The following is a 24008-nucleotide window of genomic DNA, read 5'->3' as shown; positions in this document are numbered from 1 at the left end:
AAATATTTATCTAAGTATTGATCAATAAAGAAATCGAGTCTCTGTCCGTCTCTCATCCATTGTGCAGAAATTAATTCGGAGCCTTTCTTAATCTGTCCACAATAATATACATGAGAAAGCCTAAATGAGGTCTACAATGAAGGTTACTTAACACAGTAGAAAAAAACGATTACATGATTGAAAATAAATTAAGTTTAGCACAAAGCTGTTTGTGTTTTGGATGTCTGGGGTCGCCAGAGTTTTTGTGAAGTCAAAGTGGGGTCGCAGGCTAAAAAAAGTTTGGGAACCAGTGGATTAAGCCTTTGCACTTATAAAGTATTTAAAATATTCTATGCAGATTGTCACAGCTCTTTGCATGTTCAGGTCTGAACACAATCGGTGTTTCCCTGGGCAGATGGCCTTTGTGAGGATCAAAACTTGTGACCTTTGTGATATAAAATAAGAAATTGTAGCGAAAACCAACAGAAAGCAGTGCTGAAGATAAAGTTATTGTCAAAATGTGAGTTTTTTTAAATAATTCAGCCAAATCAGTGTTCAGACTTTGTCACAAGTTTTCTGTATTCTTTTCATTTCTAACCTTGAGCCCAATCTGTGACTTGCCTTGAGTCTCTTTGTACCTCCCTCTTCCCCTCATCTGATCAAACCCTTCCTGTTTTTGCTCCTCAGTTTTACAGCTCAGTCTAGTTAGTGTTTATCATAGAAGAGTGAGCTGCCTGGCCTTTAAAAAGGAAACATTTTAAATCTTGCAAACACCTTTTGGTAAACAAGACACGAACATGGTTGAATGCTACTCTGAAGCCACAGTTTTCCTTTATGTGTGAAAAATGTTTGTCCTTTTTGGGATTTGTAGATCTTAAAATACTTCATATCAGATAATCGTCATCAATGAGTTGAGGGCAACTGTTTAATGTATGTGCCAAGTGCTAATAATTAAATTAAATAAAGACAGGGCTCTCACTATCATCCACAACTGGTTTCTATTTCATGTCATGTTTAATGTGGTTTGATGCTGCCATGTCAGAAGGGAATAAGATCGGGTCTCATTATCCGTCATAAAACCTCTCGTCACCGCTCGAACCATCTTCACTTAGGGCTGTTATTCTTATAATAGTCGCTGATGTTAGCTTATTAATTAACAGCAGGCGTTTGATCCATGTGATGATCTCCTCACAGGTCCTCAACGCGCAGAAAGCCGGATACAAGGCGGCCATTGTCCACAATGTGGACTCTGATGACTTAATCAGCATGGGCTCCAATGACCGTGAGTTACCACCTCCTCCTCCTCCTCCTCCTCCTCCTCCTCCTCCTCCTCTCTGCACATCATCATTAGCATTTAGCATCTCACACAACTGCCCTGCGTGCATGCATCTTTTGACAGTAGATGTGCTTTTGTTTATCTCTTAACGCCCCCCAGCCTGAGGAGAAGCTGGGTCATTTTATCATTTAAAGAAAGGCTTTTTTTGGGTCTCAAGATGATCTTGAGGAAGGAAGTGATGCCCCGCAGCAGCCTAACATTCCCTGCTTATAAAACCATGCTGCCCCTGTTCTAACACTGCTCTGTGATATTGTTTTGTCTGAGGTTTTCTTTCACTTGCGTCTCTTCTGTTTTAATTTGAAGGGCTGCAGCCACATCATAAAAAAACAGAGGGCTTCTGGGAATAGGACAGCAAACTTTAACGATGACCTTAAGCTGTATTAACTGATGCAGACTTCTCAATGCACTTAAAGAATTCGACCTTGAATGTTGTTACAGTTTTTGTGAAATGATGCTGTAGTTTAATGAATGTGTGTTTCAGTGCTGCACAAACAAGGGTTCATTTAGACACCAGGTTTAAACGTGTTTTAAGGTTGTTGTATGGATTCAGGCATTAATAAACTTCTAAAACTTGATACATTGATCCTGATTTTTTTTTTTTTTGTATTCCTTTGTAGTGGATGTTATGAAGCAGATAGATATTCCCTCAGTGTTTGTGAGCGAGCTGACTGCCAACACTTTGAAAGTGGACTACACGTATGACAAGGGGTAAGTGGGAAAAAAAAATAAAAAAAAATCTCCTTTCCGCATCAACATGCGCTTTTCACAGTTTCTTTTCCCTGAAATGTTGTGAAGAGGGCACTGCTTTTTCACACAATCCTGTCCAGCTAGTCCTTCCTTTCCAGCTCTTTCACACAAGTTCCGTCTGATGTTTTTTTTTTAAAAGAATAATGCCTGCAGTGTGCAGCTTTATATATATCCAGGCAGAGGATTTGTCTTGTGATGTGTGTCACTGCTGCTGTGGTGGTAATAAAACGCCTCAGCCTGTCAGAGGAGCCCAGACAGTCACAGCGTATAAGCACCATTTCTGCACTTTCAAATCAGCTGATGCGTCTGTGGTGCTTTTTTTTTTACAGACGCCCAGACATGGTTTGAACAGTGTTGACCAAATTTGCTGTTACAACTCTTCTACAATGACATATTTAAAGTAGAGCCCCCGCAGCCCCTTGATGCACAGTATGAAGTGTCATTGTGTTACCATACACAAACAAGACTGAAATTAATGTCTACAATGCTGTGGCTGTAATGAATGATGCCAAAATAAAGTTTCTACAGAGGTCACATTCAGTGGGTTTGTATTACCAGCACCTGACAATAGCTCTGCTTGTTTGTACAGGGGGCATGTTGTCCTCATGCCAGACTTCAGCCTGCCCCTGGAATACTACCTGATCCCCTTCCTCATCATCGTGGGAATCTGTCTCATCCTCATTGTTGTTTTCATGGTAGGTTTAATGTACAGTACGACATCTTCCCATTAAGTCAAAGTTAATAATATAATGGGAGGGGAAACACTGAATGAACCATTGCTTGAAAGATTTCCAGGAAATGAAAAGAGACAAATACAATGTTTTGAATTAAAAATGGTTCTTTGTGAGACACCAGACTTCAGCCTGCCAAAGGAAGTCATATTATTATGGCACGCTAAAGTCTGGCATTCGATGTTGGCTCAAGATATGTTATTTTTCCAAATGGTTTAATCGTTTCTTCTGAGGTAGAAATCAAAGGGTTTTATTGGACAAGAAAGGCGTGTCTTTGTGTTTTGCACGTTGATTTTGAAGGATTTAAACACGTTTTTACTCGCTGTTCCTAGATCACCAAGTTTGTCCAGGATCGACACAGGGCTCGGAGGAGTCGCCTGCGCAAGGATCAGCTTAAGAAACTTCCCATCCACAAGTACAAGAAAGGTATGAAAGCCGTGTCAAGCATTTCATTACGTGAGGTCCCTGTGCCATGTATATGATTAATTCATGTACAGTTTAAATAATATGAAGTGGGTTTGACTGTAGATATGAGGATGGTGTGATTAGATATTCTGAGGGTAGACAGTACCATTACACTTACTGTGTGTATGTGTCATATTAAAATTCAAATCAGAATACACAATCTGTGCATCACCAGGACTTTTAAGCCTTTCTGAAATAACAAATAAAAAAATCATCTTCATCGGGTTCAATCTGACCCTGACCTTTGACCTCAGAGTCTGTAGAGATGCTATTTACTGCTCTACAGTGCTGCTCTCTCTCATATGACTGCCCAGAGGAGGAGAGATGTCATCAAAGTCTTACGACACATCATTCCTCCCCGGAGCTCTACACCTTGGAGCTAATCGGATTAATATGGACTTGATTTTTCCACAAAGCCCTCCGCAGCAGATTACGGCTCCTCTCTGTTGAGACTGGACACATGACTGATGGGTTGGAATGTAGTTTTGGTCTTGCCAGAGGCCTGAAGTGGGGAAAGTGTTTTGTTTCTATGATCAACCATACAGTAGGTTTCTAGCTTGTGAGGACAGATTACCAATTACATGTTTTTGGATATTCAGTGTTTGTAACTTCTGAAGTTTTTCAAGAGTTCAATCTCTGGCTTCTCTTTCAGTTTTGGTACAAAAGTCCAGACCCCCTTTTAGTTCAGATTGCTGATGCAGATACTCTTTGTGCTAAGGTCGAGCATGTTTTGTCCGTGTGTTTAGAGATTTTTTTCATACCGTCTGTGTTTCCTCCGGCAGCTGTGTCTCGCAGACTGGAAAGCCCCCGCCTGACTACAATCAGCTGTGCGAGGGAACACCAGGAGAGCTTTACAAACTACGGGTGGTGCATAATAAGTAGCCCCCTTGTAAAGCTGCTAATTGAGGGGGTTATGAGTCGAGCAGCTCCTCCCTGCCTGGCAGTAACACATGCACGTGCTGCACCGCAGCCAAAAGTGGTGTGTGTTGCTCAGATAGCTGCTTTTGTCACGTCAGGCTCTGTGGTTTAGCATGGCTGTGTGTGCGCACGCAGTGCCCACTCCAAGTCAGGGTTTCCACCAGGCACTGCTCGTTTTGTCCTTGGCTCGCTGCAGGGAGTTCAGATGTCCAGGAAACGGCCTCCTGTGCGGCGTCTGTGATCCTGTTAGCTGAGTCAGAGTGTTAAGCGACACAGGAAGGGGACACCAAATCTCTACCTAATCACCTTTTAAGCCCTGAACTCCTGCGCATGGCTAGCGTGTCAGATTTGAGGGGGGTGGGCAAAAATAGGGTGGCATTGGTGCAGTGGGACGGGGTCTCTGTGAGCCAATGGGGTTTGTTGTTAGCCAGTGATTACACCAGAAGATAACTTTGTTGTCTATGTTTATAATAATGAGATCACTAACAGCACATAACACAAGTGTGTGACCTTATGTTACATCATTACATCATTTACATTTGTAGCAGTGTTCTTTGGAAGCACTTTTCTTTTAACACCCCCTCTCATTTATTTTTATTTAGTTAACCTAACCTTTTTTAAGAGAGTCCTGGCCAACACAGCAGCATCAAAGTTTCAGACAGAGAGAAAAAGACAGACAAATATTACATCAATCAACAAATCAGAAGCCTTATTGTAGTGGTCAAATGATCCATTATCCTGGTTTTAAAGTCTTCTAAGCCTACTAAAGGCTGTAGTTTAAGGTGACTCTGCAACCAAGACCTCCAAACTGCATACCTGTTAAACAATACTGTGCGAAAACACCCAAACGAAACGTATACTTCTTTGACATGATTTCAAGTTCAGTTGTGTTGTCTGCCTCAAAAAAATTGAATTTTAAATCTCTAGCCAATGAGTTTTAAAGGCAGGGTTGGTAATTTTCTCCAAATACACTTTTTAAGATTTAGGTTGAAATTGTCTTTCGGTTCTGACAGATATTAATAATACATGTGCGCTGTAAAAGGAATGAAGAAAATCTGTCATCTGTATCAGTTTGTAAGCCTGTAAAAACTTCAACCAATGTCTGCACGAGGCACCAATCTGAAGAACCAATCATGCCTCATTGTCTCCCTGCTCGTTCTCTACCCTTTGTGTGCACTAGCCCACACTCAAAGAGCGTCACCGATGACAGGGTTTATTCTAGGAGTTTGTCATTGGCTGTTGTGAGTACTAAAATTGTCACTGTTTTTGTAACATGTATTATGATAAAGTTTAGTATTTTCTTACCACTGAATGAGACATCAGACCACGTACTTTCTACACAAGGGCGCTCGTGCCTGTAATTGAGGCGGCGTGGCTTTTGAGGGAGCACAGAGGGGAAGGGGGTAGGTGAAGACGGAGCACTGAGGGAAGTTACTTTCAAAATCCTGCTAGTTTTTGAAAACTACCAACCCTGCCTTCAACCAACAATTTCATGACATCCACCCGTTGCTGCTGTTGCAGAAGATTTCACTGTAAATGAGCGAACAGGACCATTTTTAACTTGCTCTTCACCTCTGCTTGAAGCTAGCTGCCAAAGGCTACACTGGACTCTTAACGTATGCAGTTGTGCACTCTGGGTAATGTAGTTGCCAAGAGTTGACAAGAAAGAAGTATGGGTTGAGAAAACAAGAAAACATTTGACATCATGAATGCAAACATGTTATGCACTGTGCACAGTGAATGTTTAATCAGAGAAATATATATATATATATATATATATTTAAAATAATTTCACAACTCTGCCTTTTGTTCTTTGAAACACAGACTTGTGGAATTGAAATAAAGGGGGGGGAAAGACGTAAGCGAGGCTTTTAAGACCCCCTGTGGTCTTGTTTGTAAAATTCCAATTTACTTGTCGTCAAGCCTCATGTTGTGACACACAAGGATTTTTTTTTAGCGTGAGCATTTTTCTGGAACAGCTCAGTGCCACACAAGTCACTATGATGCTCAATTCTCACTGCTTCTCCAATTCTCAACTTTTTTGGCAGCATGCCTGAACTTGGGGTTCAGAGAATGAGTGAGTGTGTGTGTTTGTGTGTTTCTCTGTGTGTCTGTGTGTGTGTGTCTGTGTGTGTGTGTGTGTGTGTGTGTGCAGTAAAGAGTGGGAAGGATGCCTAATGGCGCCCTTGGCCTCCACTGCAGCAGATAATGCTGAGCTTTGACTCTGGGGGCTTTGAACAGAAGCAGCCATCATGAACAGGAACGCTGTGATGCCGCGTTTGTGTTGCTTTTAAAGCTGCAATCCCAACTTTCCATACGGTCAAATTTGACACAGCTTTTAGTGGGTCAGTAGTGAAATTATCACTCACTTTTTTTCTCTTTGTTACATTTTTTTTTTTTTTTTCTTAGCCTTTTTGGAGCCAAATGCAAAACAAAGATTTGCTAGCTTTCCTATTATGTAACATGTGGATTAATTTACATGTTTTTACAGTATTTACAAATGGAACGTGGTGTGATGTCTTTTCTGGTCGACTGAAGTCATTTCAGACAAGATGTTAGCCCGCTGATTTATCTCATCCCCGGCTTCTGTGCTGGCAGGACTCCATTGTGCTGATGAGTATCTGCCCACCATCCACCTTCTCTGGCAGAGGAGCTGAGACTGACAGAATCATCAGAATCTATCCATCAGCTCTGTGAACACTTTGTCAGACAAGCTGCAATAGACGTGTTTTTATCACACATTGCTTTCTGGTGTTGTTGAGCATGCATTCACATACGCCTTTATGTTATCGAAACATTTAGTATTTGATGTTGATATTCAGTTATTGATGCAAATGGCTGCCTGGATCTGAGCCTAAGGTGTTGATGTTAGCATAGGCTATCAGACGTACATGTATGGAAAAGGTTTTGAGCAGGCTGAAATGAATGCTAGCTTACACAAAAGGAGTCTGTATGAATAGTGCACAATGGCGTCATGAAAACCACGCTACCCGTGTAATTGGCACACAATGCCAGTCTGAGCAGCAGCGTGCAACATACGTCCACTTTCGATGTACAGGATTATGTAATAGCAGCTGCCACAGCTGTCAGAGAGCAGCGCCATTAGCTTGACTTACGCCCTGCTTTTATTGCACAGCCTTGCGTCACCCCAGTTAGGCTGTGAGACTGACAGCACGCTTTGGCCCTCTGGTTTGTGAGTTTGAGACGGACGAAGTCAAGAGTGCGACCACACACACACACACACACACACACACACACACACACACACACACACACACACACACGGCCACATACACACACATGTACATCGTGAACTGTGCTCTGACTGGAGAAACAAGAGGGATTGTTTTCAACTTAAGTTTCAACCTCTGACCTCTAGTCTAATCCCTCCCTGCGTATGATGAGTCACTCCACCCCTTCGATCGGCCTCAAAGCAGGGAGTTGAACCCACACACACACACACACACACACACACACACACACACGCTGAAGAGAGCAGCTGCAGTGTCTCAGCCATCGGTGTGTGAGGCATGTTGATGTCAGTACAGAGGAGCCCTCTCTGTCTCTCAGTTCACTGGTCTCGGTGCCAGCTGCCCTCGTCTGGTTGGCTCAAGCTGTGTCGGACTGTGCTGTAGTTTTTTTTTTTGTTTTTTTTTGTTATACAGTTTTTCTGTCACCGTCTCTTCATTTGGCTGCTTGCTACGCAAACTCACCGCTCATCTGGAGTTCAGTAGGACAGCGTGGATCCTCTGAGAGCAGAGAATGCTGGCAGGGCTTGCTGACTAATGAAAAATAAGAGAGAAGAGGAGCTGCAGTGGCTCACAAAGCCGTCGACGATGTGCTACTGGCCCCAAAACATAAATGGGAAGGGATTCCCAGCAGCTGAACAGTGCACACACTGCCAAAAGAAAAATATTTAACCTCCAAACTACAACTCCACTTAAAAACAAAATAGATTCCACAATATACCAATACCCTTTGTCTTCATCAGGCATCTAAATCTATATCTTTTTTTCACACCTTTTTTGCCATTTCTGAGCATTGTTTAATCAAGAGGAATTATTTTCCTTTTCTATTTCATCGCATGCTGCTGGCAACTCTTGTGCTGTACCTGTGAGAGTCTTCTCAGCCCACGTATGCACATCACAGTAACGTCATGATTTAAATTGCTTAAAGTGTAGAAATGAGGAGTGGGAAATGCCCGCTGCAGGCTCTTTGATCAGTCATTTGCTCGGTGATGAGGGATGACCAGAGTGTGAATGATGTTCTGCTGCAGAGTGCTGCGCTGCATGTTTCTCATTGGATACAGAGTCCAGGGACCGTTTGAGTCATTCGGAAGTCTCTGCAGTCCACTCGGATCGTTTGTTTGTTTTGTTTTTTAAAAACCATTACACATTATTTAATTCTGTCAAACACATAAAACAGGCAGCAAAATGTTGTGCTGGTTCAGTGGAAGTTCAGATGATCACCGGATACTAATGATGTCACAGTACAGACTAAACTATATGACCATATACAGAAAACCTTTTGTGTTCATATATCATGAAATACTGTTGTGAAGAGTTGTTAATTATGTTCTAGAAAAACACAAAAAAAAGTAATAGAAATGAAAGGATACTTGCAACAACTCCAGTTGTATTTTTTGTTGCTTTTGCCATGACCTCTGTCAGTTTTAAATGAACTGCTCATGAAACAAATGATTGAAATTTACACACACATCTTACTTTCACAGGTTAGTCATAAAAACAGGCTCATCAGATGATCATCCACTTTGTAAACAAGACAACAGTTTAACCCAAGTATATAAATCAGTTTAGATAATATAACACTGTTAGTATATAATTATTATTATCTTAAAGGACAGACAAAAGTAAAGTCATACGAAAGTTGTAAAAGAAAACAAAAATTGTTTGGGTTGAACATTTTAAACGATACCCAGCTCTGTTTTGTCTCCCCAGGGCAGAGTTCATAGAGCCAGTGAACTTTTGTAGTCAGAATAGCTCAGTTACTGCCACATGTGAGCATTTCCTGCCTGTATAATGGAGCCATGCCTGCAAAATCATTCCTCTCCCTCACTCAGGCTGTCTACCACTGACCGGTGAGAAAGAGGAAAAGATGGAAGCTGCTTATCTTATCTCAAATGTGTTTGATACAAAACAAAAAAAAGAAAGATGGGGATGAACTTAAAGGAGATGTTTAGATGAGAAAAAAACAGAACTGTAAGGAGGGGAGAGGGAGCTGAATACAAGTTGAAGTTGCTGACGGGAAGAGAGAGAGAGAAGGAAAGGGGGGGGGGGGGTTGGGGGGTTATGGTCTATGTGACTCCCCATCCTTATACGGTCACATGCAGCCCTGGCATGGACACAGAGAGCTCAGTTGGGAAAAACATGCTCATTTAGAGCTTACATAAACACACCGACCCACAGTCCCGCTCACTCCTCCCTCCAGCCCGAGCAGGGAAGAGGAGGAAAAGGAGAAGAACGCTGTGGAATTTGAAAGGGAGTGCGTCGATAAATTCCTGAGCTTTTACAGCACAGAGGTCCATGCGCCTCCTTGTAAAATGAGGAAATTCAGCACTAGTGGTTAAGCAGCAAATCTCCCTGCAGGATGGGAGTTAGATGAGACCTTTTGAAGAAAGTGAAAAGAGTTCAAGTACACTCGTTAGGCAGCTGGAGTTCCTTTTTTGCCTGAGTCGTCAATGATCCACCTGACGTCAGCAGTCTTCAGGAAACATAAAAACAACCAAATCCTCTTGTGCTTTTAAAATAGACACGGTGACACATGGTCACACATTGTCTCCTCATTGTCCCCTAGTTGTCTTTATAACCCAAGATGAGCAACTTTATACTTATCCTCCTCAAGTTAACCATTATTTGATTAACTGTACAGGGCAGTACTTTTGTGCATTATCACATACAGTACCACCAGTTGATGCAGAAAAAATAAATAGCTATTTGTTGTCTGAAGTCAGGTTTATGTATCAATCTCTGAACACACCATACTACTTTAATTTTTTAATTTCAATTTAATTTTTTAATTTTTTCTTTTTTCTTTGAAAAAAAAAATAAAAACAAAGTATAAAAAAATAATTTCAGTCTTCCTGCTGTAAGAATTATAGCCCAACCCATTCATCGGCCAGCCAATAATATTGCCCGATGTTAGCTTATCAAGTGACTTAGCTTGTCATCGGTATCTCAGATATGCGCCCATATTACTAGATTAATTCACCAGTCAAATAGCATTTCATTTGAGCGTCATTGTATTACACTCGCAGTTTTCTTTCTGGCTTTCATCAGAAGAGTGTATTATATGGATTATAACAAGCAGTGTCACTCTCCAGAGTGTGAATCAGTGATGTGCATCTTGTCTTCATTATGTCTTTTCCACAAATATTTGATCTGCATTTGAGCAATCAACGCAATAATTGTGTATATCTACATCTATCTCTCTCTATAGATCAAACATAAATCTAAGAAAGATATCAGCCAATATATAGGTATCTGATTTTTTTCTCCACCCAATATTCATAGCGCTATCGCTCCCAAAAATTCCCATATCGGTCAGGTGCTAGGAAGAATGGATTTAAAGCTATTATGGATATGTCAGAGCTGTACAGGTATTTGAAGATTAAGGTACTTTCACTGGCCAATAAGAAATGAGAATTATAAATTATTATTAGGATCTTTCTAATGTGTTCAGTTAAAAGTAGTCAGAAGATAATCCAACTTTTTACCCAGAGGAAAATAAACTTCTATGATTATGATTAGCAGTATGTTTTTCAGAGCCATACAGGTATCTGAGAATAATGAACGTCTTCTGGCCAATAGGACACTAGTCCAATTAAAGCTCATTAAAGCACTTTATCCAGTTAGAAGCAGTCCAAAGATAAAAATCTTTTGTCTTTATTCAACGGGGGATAACTAGGAAACTTGAAGCTTTGAGTGTAAATGTAATGCTCTAAATGTTTTTTTCAGAGTCGTTCTTGTTAGTGTCAGTATTGTTAATGTATTTTCATTATCATAACAATCTGAAAATAATGTGCCTCTAATGGCCAACAGAAAAAAAATATAACTAATGTCCATCAAAGCTCTCTTTACCTGTGTATTCTGAATACATCTTGTTGTTTCTTACCCAGGGGACAACTATGATGTATGCGCCATCTGCCTGGACGAGTATGAAGAAGGTGACAAGCTCAGAGTCCTGCCGTGTTCCCACGGTGAGTGTGACTGAATATGAACTGCATGTGACCAGTTGACCTCTCTTGACAAGCTCGTTCCACAGCAGTCTCAAAGTCAAAGACCTCAGTGTTGCAGTGTCACAGGCAAGCTGATGACATCTCTTTGTGCTAAAGCCCTATCTTGCAAACCTTTTGGCCTAACAAATGTTTTTTGGCAGATTTGAAAGTTCATCAAGTATTCAGCAAGATCAAATCACAATAAGTTGACACTAAAGTGAGGGAACATGCCACTTGTTAATATGATCATTTGATTGTTGGTTTTAGTATTTGAAAATTCCAAAAATGTCATAAATGGCCGGATTATCTTTTTAAGTAGAAGAAACAATATGGAGTCCTTGGAGATCTTGAGTTGTTTTTTTTTTTTTTTTTGTTCCTGTCTCTAGCCTACCACAGTAAGTGTGTGGACCCCTGGTTGACCAAAACTAAGAAGACCTGTCCAGTGTGCAAGCAGAAAGTGGTCCCCTCACAGGGGGACTCTGACTCGGATTCAGAGGAAGGGGAGAGCAGCCCCGAGGAGAACGAGGAGGTTTCGGAGAGCACCCCTCTTTTGCGCTCTCTGGCCTCCACCAGCGCCCACTCCTTCGGTACCATGTCAGCGGCGTCGCGCTCAGACCCCGAGCAAGAGTCCTCCGAGTACGAGGACGATGAGCTGGACAGCAGCGACAGCGACGAAGAGGTCACCGTGGAAACTGTGGTAGTGCAGATGCAGCAGCCGTGCTCTGAAGGCCATGACCAGGAGGACGACCTGCCCCGAGCTTGACTGATTGTTGGTTGGCTGATCAACAAAGCCTGCCCCCCCGCCCCCCCCCTCCCCCCTCTCGCATACCTCACAGCCGCAGAGACTTTTGTTGGGGTTACCAAACAGATTAATCATCTGATTACTTCTTTCTCTCACCGCTTACAAGACGCAGTTATATATCCACCATCGTTTTATTTTTAACATGATTATGGACATATCGCTGATGACACTGTCATGAGCTGACCTGCTTGGCACATTAGAAGGCACGGGTGATGTACAGTAGACTGGTATACTGTAACTAGTCATAAACAGAGGAAATAGAAGTTTAATAAAATGTGTATATAAAAATTGAGATCACAATAAGTTACATCTCTTTAGTTATCTCCTGTTCTGTATGTTTCAGATGATAGGGGACGTTTCATTATTGTACATACAGTTACACTGACACACCATGAACCGCTATGCAGCATCCTTTTTGTAAACTTACATTAAGCAAGTATAGAAACATTTAAAGCCACAGCTATATGTTTTTTTTTTTTTTTTTTGCCAATTTATTTCTAGCCTGATGTATGACGGAGCCTTTAGGTGCTCCTGTCTGTTCTGTGCCACAGTTTTTCTGTTACAAAAGATGATTCACTTTAAGACAAACTGAAGCGAAACCAGTTTGGGAAACACATTCAAAGCAAAGAATGTCATTCTCTGTGAGACAGGTTATGTTGTGACGCCAGTTTAAACGTGTGGGGAAGGAACACGGGTGAAACTGTGTCCACACTGCCTGTGGTTAACTTCATTTGGCTGCTCCAGACCTATCACCTCTTCACACAGATATTGATTGATTGGCCTTCTAATACACATTTAGAACTTGACTTAATCTCATTTTAATATGGCTTATAATAACCATTGACTTTTGTTTTCACAATATTGAATGATTTTTGTTCATGAAACCTCTCGCCTTTTTTCAGTTGATGTATTTTGTCTTGTTTTCCTGCTCCTGTATCTACTCTGAATTCACTTCAATAAATGAAAATTACACTCGACAAGGAAACTTGAATGGTTAATCGTTAACTTCGTCACAGTCTTATGCGTACACTTTTTTTTTACTACCATCTAAACTACCTTCCCTTTCATTGTATTCAACTTCTCAAGTGTGTTCAAGTGGGGTTGTTGCCGATAACACACAGGCTGCTGTAAACTTTTTAAGTGGAAGGACCTTACAGAAATCAGCTCATTTCACTTTGGCATGGCTCATTTGTGAGTGACATTTTTTGTTGTCAAATAACACTTATTTCTCAGAGCACACTTTTGACCTCCCCTCACAGCAAAAGCATTCGTAAGTAAGTGTCTGGCTGGAGATCTGTGTTGCTTTTGTAGGGTCCCCATTACTATTTCCTCCTGGCCGTATAATAAAAAGGCTTAGAAGTCCTTCTGGGTACAGGTGTTCAAAATAAGCATCCGCTATAAACATTATGATGCATCATAACTTTTCAACGTATCTGTGTACTGCATCTGTTCCTATGAAATACACCACAAATTAATGATAGAAAACAGTCAAGTCTCAAGACAAGTTGCTGGAGTTCCAATCACATCATATGAACTTCTTCAACTCATGTTTGTGGGGGATCTTAGCCTTTGTTCGATAGGACAGCTGGAGGGAGACTGGACGTGTGGGGATGATTTGCACCAAACAGCATCAGGTCTAGGGAGTACAAATAGCCACTTCTATGATAAGAACTGCCTGCCTTTGTGAAATGGGCGCCTGCTCTTCAGAGCTAGACCAGCACTGTTTGTTAAACAGCTTTTACCAAACTAGTTCTTTGTTCCAAAGAACACCAAAATGTAATATATTATTTACACTGTGCAGAGAATGGAACCAACACTAATTCATTTATTTTAAAGAAATCAGCTATTATAATCAGACATTTCTCCTGGCCTGTTTCTAGCGACAGATAACTGAATGATCTGTGAACTATTGGTTTTTAATTTGTTCCATAGAGTTGAGGTTTATTTGCAATAGCTCCAACACTTTTGACTAACCTTGGACACTCCTGTCCAACCTAATGCAATTTAAAACTGGACATCATTCTAATGTTTTGGACAGAGTCGGGCTACCCTTTGAATGTACAGTATTTTCTATATTGTGCTAAACAGCGTCATGTTTACAAAGACATGTTACAATATTGTCGTGCAAGTGTTAACACTTCCTTTACATTTTTAAATAATCCTTTAAAAAAAAGGGGACAGACTGGAATTTAAATAAAGGACAACAAACATTGATCTGGTTGGAATAAATTTATTTGATCTGTCTGTAAACAAGGTGATAAATCAATTTATGGCATTTCTTGTTTTTATGCATATGAAATCAGATGCATTAAAGAGACTGTATCCCAGATGTAAGAAAAAAGAGGGGTGAGGAAAAAAGGAAATAAATCAGCAAACAGGACTTGAAACAGGTTATTGTTTTGAGTACACATACACAAGGCCTAAACAGTGGAGCTGAAGCTTAAAAAAAAAGAAAAGTGCCAATGAAATGACTTTTAGTGGACAGTGAGTAAAATCCATCTTACAACAGCTACAGATCTCTATATTATGGCACAGGATACACAGGTTCTGCAGTTAAGTTTTCGACAAGACAACCAGAGGCGTCTTTGTTCCAACCATCTCATCTCCCATTGAGTGTCGTTTTTACGTTTGATAGTGTTTTTTGGAGGTGGACATTACAGTTAGCAGTACTGAGCATGGACAGACCGTGTGATAACCCAGAGCTCAGCTGACTATAGAGCAGAAGGCAATTTATTCCACAGTTTTGTAGTTGTCAACATATGGTGGGTTTGTACAAATGCAGTCGCTTGTTTTCTAAACAATAAAGAAAAAAGAAAAAAAAAAAGACAATTTACTTCATATAGTCCCACCCTTACCATCCCGGTAGCTTCATATTTTTTACCATAGTGAGTATTACTGCCTGGTTAGCATCTTTTGTCAGAAAAAGTTAGCAGTCATCCTTCACATGATTTAGAGCAATTGTATAAACACCCGATCTTCGACTACACTTGGTCCTATACAAAAGAAAGAAAAAAAAAACCTGGACACATTCCAGATGGTTATATGCTGGGATTTCTACTGTCCAAAAATGGCAGCCTTGAAAAAAAAAACTAAATCAAAAAAGAAAATATATATTACAGGAGCTGGCAAACATAAACAGTATTAAGTGCCTGAGCCATTGTTACTGTGGAATGTCCATGGGGTTTTTGTCATGTAGTAAGGGAAGGTGCGATGGTGAGAGGAGAGGTTTACAGCATCTTGATGACACCAGTGCTCGCTAATGATTATTAACTGAGCTGTGCCCCCACCCTTTAAGAAAACGTTATAAAGGACAGAGCCGTGAATCTGAAAGGAGGGGGACAAAAAGGACCTGTTCAGTGACATCTGGTTGTTTGATGAAGATGAGTCTGTGAGGTTAGTAGTGTAGTCTGCTTTGAGCAAACAGGATGAGGAAACATGAAGCTGGAAGGAACTTTATGGAGGGAGGGAGGGGGGGGGGATCTAGATATGCACGCAGTGTGCCCTCCCAAAGATGATTTGGGGAGGGGTTAATAGAGGAAGACATGACGAGCTTGGCTAAAGCTCAAGTGCTCCAAAGGCATTGGGGAAGGGGGTGTGTATGATTGGGTTTGGGAGGAATTAGGCAACGGGCACTATGACGTGATAGAAAAAGAAATGTCTACTTCAGAAACGACACGGTCGCCTTCCTTATACGAGTGTTTGGCCAGAATTTTTTTGCTGGTCTTGGTTACGTACAGATTTGTCATGACACCCTGTTAGCAACATGTTCATCTTTGCTATGGATCAACTTATAGTGCTTGAGAGGGAACAAGTACACAGCGCAGGTGTGTTGGGGAAAGGGGGGGGGAGGGGGGGTGACAAAAAAATACAGGATAACAAATAGGTAGGAGAAAAGGCAGAAGAAAAAATAAAAACAAATTAACTACCAACTAGGACTGGAAGTAGTGTGAAATGCAACAGGGTGGTAAGGATGAGCTGCTAGGTGGCTGGGTACAGGCTGCTTTAGTATCCGGACTTCCTCAGGTAGTCAGCCATCTGAAATGCTTTCTTGTTGAGCTGCCCTCCATGGACACCTTCCTTCCCCATGACAACAACCAATGCTGGAGTACACAAAAGGAAAAATAAAAAAATAAATGAACAGACATGATGATAGCAGGACTTGAAAATAAAATACCTTTTTAGTAGACAGAGTGTGAACTCTGTATATTAGAAATGCTCCCGGGGTTTTTTTTTTTTGTGGTTTTTTTTAAATTGGGGCTGTTGGACAGGAAACATTGACTTGACAGTTAAGATATTTTTTGTTTTGTTTTGTTTTTTTACATTTTGTGGCTTTTTTTTTGTTTTCTTTTCCTTGTGTTTTTTTTCTCTCCCTCAACTATACCACATAAGCTACATCAAAACTAAACTAAAACCCTGAATCCCTCAAGTATTTTGCCATCGAGTATGCCTTCTTATTCAATCCGCCTCCATGGACCCCTTCTTTGCCCATTACCAAGACCAAAACTGAAAGAAAAGAGACAGATAAGGGACATTTAGAGAAGGTACAGAGATCACACCAGTGAAAAGAGAAGAGCACAGAGCCAAAAAAGCAGCATGCAGACAAGACGACAGAGGACTACACTGAAACAAAAAACGAAGCGACGCTTTGGTCAGACAGCTTAGTCTTTACATTCATTTTCTCATCAGTGCTGCTGGTGGTGAAACAACAAGACAGTAGACAGTACACTTAGAAGACAGAGCGTGAGTACTGCAGGAGAATACATGTAAAGGAGGCATGCAAAGCCGTTTACTGATTAATCAGGCAAAGATCAGAGCAGTAGTATATACAATGCCATGTCTACTTTCATTTCTATAGACTTCCACAAAGAGCATGTGTTTGTTAACTACAGAAAACTATGTCAGTCTGATCTGGCCTCACAAGAAGTATTACTATAAGACAGGAGTCAAACTAAGTGACAATTTGACAAGATCCAGGCTAGGATTTAGGAATGCTTAAATAAGGCAAGAGCCACAATACTGATGATTATCGTTCTACAATACGCATGTGTGAAAACTCTTCTCTTGGTGAGCATAATGATTGAATATCAATTTAAGTGTATTTTGTATGACAAAAAGGCAAAGTGTATGAGGGGAAAATGTAGCTTCAAAATCAGCTTCTTGCTTTATTCTAGCTGAAAAACCAACAAGATAGTTTGGATATTGGACCAATATAAGAGGCTGATGGTGCAGGAGAACATTAGTATTCATCTCCCCGTCTATACTACTAACCAACTTAACTGCACACAACTTGTACAAGAGTATCCTTTATTGTCTCATCTGTAATCAATATACACCATGCCAGCAGCAAAGAATAGGAAAGTGAAGCTTCTACTTAATACTAACAACCAACACTAATAGTGCACACATGCAGAGACAGTAGCATGCTTGTGGTACCTCTCCTCAATACATGTAAAAGCCCTGAAGTGCCTGAATAAGTATTTCAACACAGTGGAAGCATGTGAGCAGGGGAACAGATCCAAACTTTAGAGGGCAGGATGTGTGTGTGTGTGTGTGTTAACCAGGAAGAAGGAAGAGAAGACGCATGCAGTTCAGGGAGTTTTAAAGGGAATCCTGGCCCAAAGAGAGAGCCCAGTATGTGAAGAGAAGGAACCAGTTAGTCTCACCTCAACATTTTAGCAGTGTCTGGGAATAGTTGGGAGGACAGGGCATCGGGGCCCACACAGGCAACATGAAAACCGGCACAACTCTCAGGCATAGTACATAATGCAATTTTACCTTAAATCTCTTAAGCTGGTACTTTTTTTGTTGGATACAAAATATAACAGTCATTGCAAATGCAATGAGCAGTTTACTGTAAGACAGCAATGAGTATTCAAAACCATTTTAAAGATTACAATATCAGGTTATCACGTTTTGCCTCAGCCTCCAATCTTGATAAACATGAAATATTAATTTATGTTTTTGCACATTGACTTTCAGCTAAATGGGTTTTTTTTTTTTTTTTTTTCTAAAGTAAAGATCTGCGAGTTGTGACCGTTGTGGGAAAAGTGTTTCAACTCTACAGAGCAGAAAACAGACACCAGACTTACTGTTGTTCTGGCTTTAAGCATCCAGCTTGTTAAAGTTACAGCTAACTAAAACCTTCAATTTGACTCACCACTTCGGACTGAACAGTAGCCAAAAATCTATTTAATACCTCATTAAACATCTTGAATTGTCACAGAAGTTAAGAATATTAGCTAATTATATTTCACAAGTGTTTTAATGAAGACATTCAAATCTAAATAACAGAATAGGAAAAAACGTTAACTATATGGGAATAAATAGAAGTCTACATTCATAATTTCTTAGACAATTACAACAGATAGAAACCACAGAAGGGAACCATGTTATTTTGTTGGATGTGCATTGATCAACCTAAACTTTCTTATATATGCTTACTTGAAGTAAATTAGGTTAAATTTAACAGCATTGGGGAAACAGGGTCATCATTTCATGACCTCTTAGATATTAACATACCCTTCTGTGCTAAAACAAAGCAAGTATTTCTGGAAAAGATAACTTTAGATGAAATGTTATCAGTGGACACTCAATAATAACATACATGAGATTCACAGAATTGTAATAAGTCATATATTGAGGAAAGGTGGATTCAAGGTTTATCCCACATGCACGGACAACACCGAGATTATAAATGTCGCTACACTAACAGAACTACATGAAAGCAGGCTACTGTGTCACTTTTAACACGACTAAAGATGTACAACGACAACACTGAACATGGGTCTTACCTTTGCCAGCTCTGCCTACAGAAACGTTGTAGGTTGGCTCTCCTCCTTGACTCTTTGTCCTGATGTCCATTGTCCAGTCGCCGTCAATTTGGAGGCTGTCTCTGATTACGGAGCACTTTTTATTGCCTAGGGTCATCCCAGAGGTAAAGAATGCCTCTCGGTCCTTTCCTATTAACACGTCGATTTCTTCAGGCTAGAGGGGAACACAAAATCTAAAAAGGTCAGGTACAATTCACATCTCTGCCAGTTGTCTTAATGCAAAACATCAATTGCCCTTTGTTGAACAGAATTCTAATGTATTGCTCTCAAGTCTGGTGCTGGTGAGCTACTTTTGACAACTGGTGTACCACAGAAACTCTACTTTCAGCTACAAGCTATAATTAAAAAAGCTAATGAGTTAATTATTGATGTAGAGATTGGAACTCTGTACTGTGGCCAATTCTTAAGTATTTGGTCAAGAAATCGTGTGCTGTTGAGAACTGATGCCCATGTGTTTCATTATACACTGATATACAGATATACATGGAGTTAACTGATGCCTCTGACAGCCTCTACATTGAGGGATACTGTTTGCAGGGCTAGTTCATAAAACCCTTTCATAATAAGTCCATATAAAAGGCCTGTAATCTAGAACTTTACATTCCCTGCACAGGTTCAGCAGCTAAATTATGAGTTTATTAAGTAAACTTCATATGCAGCAATGTGATCCAGGTAAACTAAGGGCGTGGTCACACTGGCCACCTGTACCGTGCTGTACTCAAGCACGATTGCCCCCCCCGCTGCAACAATCCCACGCTGGCCGGCACGGCCTGCGATAAGACGTGCGACCGGGTCCGCGGCCGCACATCGGAGAACTAACTTCAACACTGATTGCAGCCTCAACTTAAAAATGTGCAAAACTTGAATCACCAAAAGGCCTGCCAGTCTCACCTGGAAAATCAGACACCACATATTAATACAAAATAAATGGGAATTGGCTGATTTCAGTTACACAGGAGCTTTAAAAATAGACCAAATAGAGAATAGGGCTACTTCTGTAGGTATCCCAAACAATGTTATCAGAACTCTGATAACTCAAGTCTGGTTGAAATTTAAGAGTTTTTCAGATTTCTAATTTGATAGATCATTTTTTAAATTGACTAAAAAAGACAAACTCCTGGAATTAAATAATAATAAATGCCGTGAAGAGGGACTGTTTTTCACCATTTTTAACTTTTCATTCAATTCGAACAACAAAAAAAAAAACAAGAGATCACAGAAACAAAGCAGAGTATGAGCATGGAGCTGTTACAAAAGTTTGAGGCTTTCAATTCATCATCATCCTTTATTTAAGTTCTCAGAGAGATCATTCCTGGTACGTAAGTGTTGAATAAAGGTGTCACAAGGGGAAAAAAAAAAAAAGGTTCACGGTGGGTCTAAAGACACGATGAGGTAACATTATAAACAGGAGCGACTTGTGAAATCTCAAGAGGCCTCCTAAAGCCAACAAAAACATCCTGCTGATAAACCTCCCACAAGGCCTGACCACTGCTAATAATCCACTTTTTTTTAAAGATCTGATGCTTCAACACAAACAAATGCATGTAAGCGCACTGCAGTTTTTTTTGTGTTTATCAGACGAGGTTTCTGCGAGACAAAAGGCGTCGCCCTCGACTCCAGATCTGCACAGTCATGGCACACATGAAACCCTGGAGGGATGTAAACTCTGGCTCCGATCACGTTAGCATAGTGGCTAGCTGCATGCAGGGGGCCTGTAAAGCTGCACAGAATTAAACTGCTTTGCCATTTAGGGAAAACTTTTTTTTTTTATTCCCCCCCCCTGACATGAAACGTGCAGCATTGACACAGCTACACTTCTAGAAATGTGAACCACCAGGTCTGGAGGTAACAGGCTGCAGGATGCATTTGGCTACGTGCTCTTCATGCAGCATGAAAAATCACAATTATGGATATCTGTCCGATTTTTTTCGTCTCCGGAGAGAAAAACACACACAATCCCTTCCCTGCCCCCCCTCCCGGTGGCCGAGCGGACACTCCCATCAAGCAGCACCGTGCTTAATGCTTCATCACCCGGTTTGTAGCACAAATTATAATTTTAAAGAAACACACAAACTCGACGCAATTACACAAAAACAGCATGACTTATAAACACTTACTAACAAAAAAAAATCAAAAAAAATCAAATGATTGGCTGATAATTTATTTAAACAGACAAAATGGAGGCTCAAGGAAAGCCGCCGAAGATGATTTGTTTTGTCACAGTATATTTTACATTAAATCTTCAATCCGCTGATATTTCAACACGATGAGTTATAAAGCAAAGAGAAGGAAAAGCTTAAAATGAAAAAAAAAAAAAACCGACACACGCCGCCTTGTTTAAGTGAACCAAATGAATAAGAAACTGGGAGTGTATCCGCCATATTGGGGCGGTAGTGGCGGTGTGATTCACAGAAGCAGAAAGGCGGGGAGGGGGGGGAGAGACGGGACGGGGCTTCACGTCCTCTGCGCCGCACAGCACCGCTTCACATCTACGCTGTTAGCGTTAGCTCCGTAATGATTTTCCAATGAGGATGACCGGCCTCATTTTTTTTTTTTTTTTTTTAAGCTAGCCGCAAGCTACAGTCTGCTAATCAATGTTAACAGCTTGAAGACACTGTTTTAAGTTTTTTTTTTTTTTTTAAAAGACAGAAACATTTTTTTTAAAAATCCAGATTGGTAGTGAAAGTGGGACATGCTTTTTGTCCCGAGTTGCTCTTTTCCAGTCTTACCCGGTGCAACGAGAAAACACACGGCTAGTTACCTTTAGCCATTTTATTAGCCCTAGTTCGCGGTAAAGCTTTGTAAATGTTTCAGGTTTTTCCAGTTGTTGATTTTTTTTAATTTTTAATTTTTAAATAAAATAAATCCACATAAGTATTTAAATAAACGGGGACCGGTATATGAAGGATAAAGGCGATAAAATGCATCCTGTGTGGGACCACCGGACACCATGTGTACCATCCACTGCTCGCCTTTATCCTCATTCAACGAGGCCTGTCTATGCAGTCACACAAAAACAAGCAATACAATTCTTCATTTTCCTCTTGAGTTTTGTCCACATAGTGACACAATAAAAGCGTACTCACCGTTATGTTGGCAAAGGTACCGCCGCTAAACGATGACCAGACGTATTTGGCGTCATGGTACCCAACAATGGCCGCGTCCTGGCAGCTGCCATCATTCATCAGGTTGTCCACGTAGCTTTGCCAGGACATTTTTTATGAAATTAGTTACAAGATGGAAAAAATATGAAGAGTCAAGTAAGTTCACAAACGTCTCTTGATGCGACGAAGAAAACTGTGAGGAAGCTGTAATCAGCGATGGTTTTTTACGGGCCTCCAGCAAGTAGAACCCCCCCGGCTCCGTCACGTCCCGGCTTTCTTCTGGTCTAGGCAACGAAGAGAAGCCGCTGCTATCGGACAGGAGCTTGGGTGTAGTCCTCACCGTATCACTCCGCCTAAGTAGTTGTTCGCTGCCTCATTGCAAAAGTATACTGCACAGCGGATGAATACATCATGGCAAAAATCAGCACAGCCTACTTTTCTCCACCTCATCAGAGAAGGCTTCAACATACCTTCCATCTTTCAACTTAAAGGGCTTTGAAATTGTCATATACTACTCGATATGTATGTTTCACACTTAATTTTAAAGTATCAGAATCGTGTTATTTAATGTCAAGTATGTTACACATATGTGGAATTTGACTTGTTGTTTTGGTGCAAAAACATAAACAATTTAACATTTAGCCTAAGTAGAATAAAAAATCAAATATAAAACACAACATTTCTACAAAGTGGTGCAATGCATGTGCTGTACAGTTGTACAGATATGTGAATGATTAAGGTTGGGTGAAAATATCTAATCTAATTATCTAATAGTAATAAGTATAAAATTACGCACAATGTGCAGTGTGAACAGTGAATACTCAAATCCAGTGCTGTTAAAGTAAAATCTGATTTAGCCTTAACATTAATGTGATGTTTGCTGCCTATGGAGCTGTATAAAGTCTGTGTCATGTGGGGGGGTGGGAGAGGGTAGGGGCATTTGAAATGAACTTAAATTAATTTATTTTTAAAGTGACCATGTACAATATGAAACATGCATGGTGCCATTTTATGTATTGTACCAGAGTAATCTTAAAGCTTAGATACATCTTCAGTCTCTTGGCAGGTCGAAATGAAAACACCACAAAATTATAAAACAACAAAGAAAATAATCAGACTATAACAAATAGAACACAAATAATATTGAGGCTGGCAGCAGAGGGAAAGAGACTGGTCTTGTCAGGTGAGGTTTTGGTCTTGATGGACCATGGCCTCTTGCTGTGGGGGGAGGGGGGCAGGGGGGGGGGGGTCGCGTCTCAAAGAGGTTGTGTCTTGGGTGAGAGAGGATCGCCACACTTTTACCTGCACGCCTCACGGTCCTGGAGGTCATGGGGGCATGGTCGTTTGCAGCCAATCACCTTCTCTGCAGAGCAGATGATACACTGCAGCCTGCTCTTGACCTTAGGCATGGCAGCAGCATACCAGACTGTGATGGTGGAGGTGAGGATGGACTCGAGTGGACCATTATTGTCTTTGGCAGGTTAAATGTCTTCATCTGCCACAGGAAATATCCTCTGCTGAGCTGTTTATGATGAGGGAGCAGATGTTCAGCTCCCACCTCAAGTCCTGGGACATGATGGTCCCCAGGAGGCAGAAAGACTCCATACTGGAAACAATGGAGTCAAAGAGGTTGATTGGGGCAGGGGCAACTGTGTTTTTTCCAAAAGTCTACAACCATTTCCATTATTTTTAGAGCATTTAGCTCTAGATTGTTCTCAGGTCACCAGAGACCGTCAACCTCCCACCTGCAAGCTGACTCATGTCTGTGATCCACTTTATGTGGAGTCAGGCACGTAAAGCTGGGAGAGCTTGTCCAGTAGCAGAGGTAGGTCTGTGGGTTCCTGGATAGGACATTAGGACTC

At 40.9% G+C, this 24008-nt stretch overlaps 2 protein-coding genes across 4 annotated transcripts in view; one reads left to right on the top strand and one right to left on the bottom strand.

Moving 5' to 3' along the window:
- Positions 1 to 13197, top strand: part of rnf13 (ring finger protein 13) — a 38188-nt gene extending 24991 nt beyond the window's left edge. For both annotated transcript variants that reach the window (XM_020639268.3, XM_029278341.2), the window contains 6 exons: positions 1174 to 1261; positions 1933 to 2023; positions 2652 to 2757; positions 3126 to 3219; positions 11312 to 11392; positions 11797 to 13197. In XM_020639268.3, coding sequence (XP_020494924.1) covers positions 1174 to 1261; positions 1933 to 2023; positions 2652 to 2757; positions 3126 to 3219; positions 11312 to 11392; positions 11797 to 12173 — 837 coding nt within the window. In that variant the 3' untranslated portion in view covers positions 12174 to 13197. The remainder of the gene's footprint in view (positions 1 to 1173; positions 1262 to 1932; positions 2024 to 2651; positions 2758 to 3125; positions 3220 to 11311; positions 11393 to 11796) is intronic.
- A 1229-nt stretch (positions 13198 to 14426) lies between these two features.
- On the bottom strand, positions 14427 to 22460 carry pfn2b (profilin 2b). 2 transcript variants are annotated; one of them, XM_020639251.3, is made up of 3 exons: positions 22129 to 22445; positions 19004 to 19196; positions 14427 to 16312 (listed from the first exon to the last, which is right to left on the bottom strand). In XM_020639251.3, exons 1-3 carry the CDS (start codon positions 22255 to 22257, stop codon positions 16215 to 16217), a joined length of 420 nt encoding a protein of 139 aa, XP_020494907.1. In that variant the 5' UTR covers positions 22258 to 22445; the 3' UTR covers positions 14427 to 16214. The 2 variants fall into 2 exon arrangements, with proteins under 2 accessions (XP_020494907.1, XP_020494908.1); XM_020639252.3 differs by lacking the exon at positions 14427 to 16312 and adding an exon at positions 16417 to 16715 and having other exon boundaries at positions 22129 to 22460.
- Between the last annotated feature and the right edge of the window lie 1548 nt (positions 22461 to 24008).

The sequence above is a fragment of the Labrus bergylta genome, chromosome 6 (genome assembly GCF_963930695.1).
Source record: "Labrus bergylta chromosome 6, fLabBer1.1, whole genome shotgun sequence".
In the NCBI taxonomy this organism is placed as follows: Eukaryota; Metazoa; Chordata; class Actinopteri; order Labriformes; family Labridae; genus Labrus; species Labrus bergylta.
The sequence above is the reverse complement of the archived record's forward strand: the minus strand, read 5'-3'. Positions and strand labels throughout refer to the sequence as shown.

Coding starts and splice junctions, on each gene's coding strand:
- pfn2b (XM_020639252.3), bottom strand. CDS start 22,257: ATGTCCTGGCAAAGCTACGTGGACAACCTGATGAATGATGGCAGCTGC. Junction 19,197..22,128: donor GTACCTTTGCCAACATAACG/GTGAGTACGCTT, acceptor GTTCCCCTCTAG/CCTGAAGAAATCGACGTGTT. Junction 16,716..19,003: donor TGTAGGCAGAGCTGGCAAAG/GTAAGACCCATG, acceptor CTTTTCTTTCAG/TTTTGGTCTTGGTAATGGGC.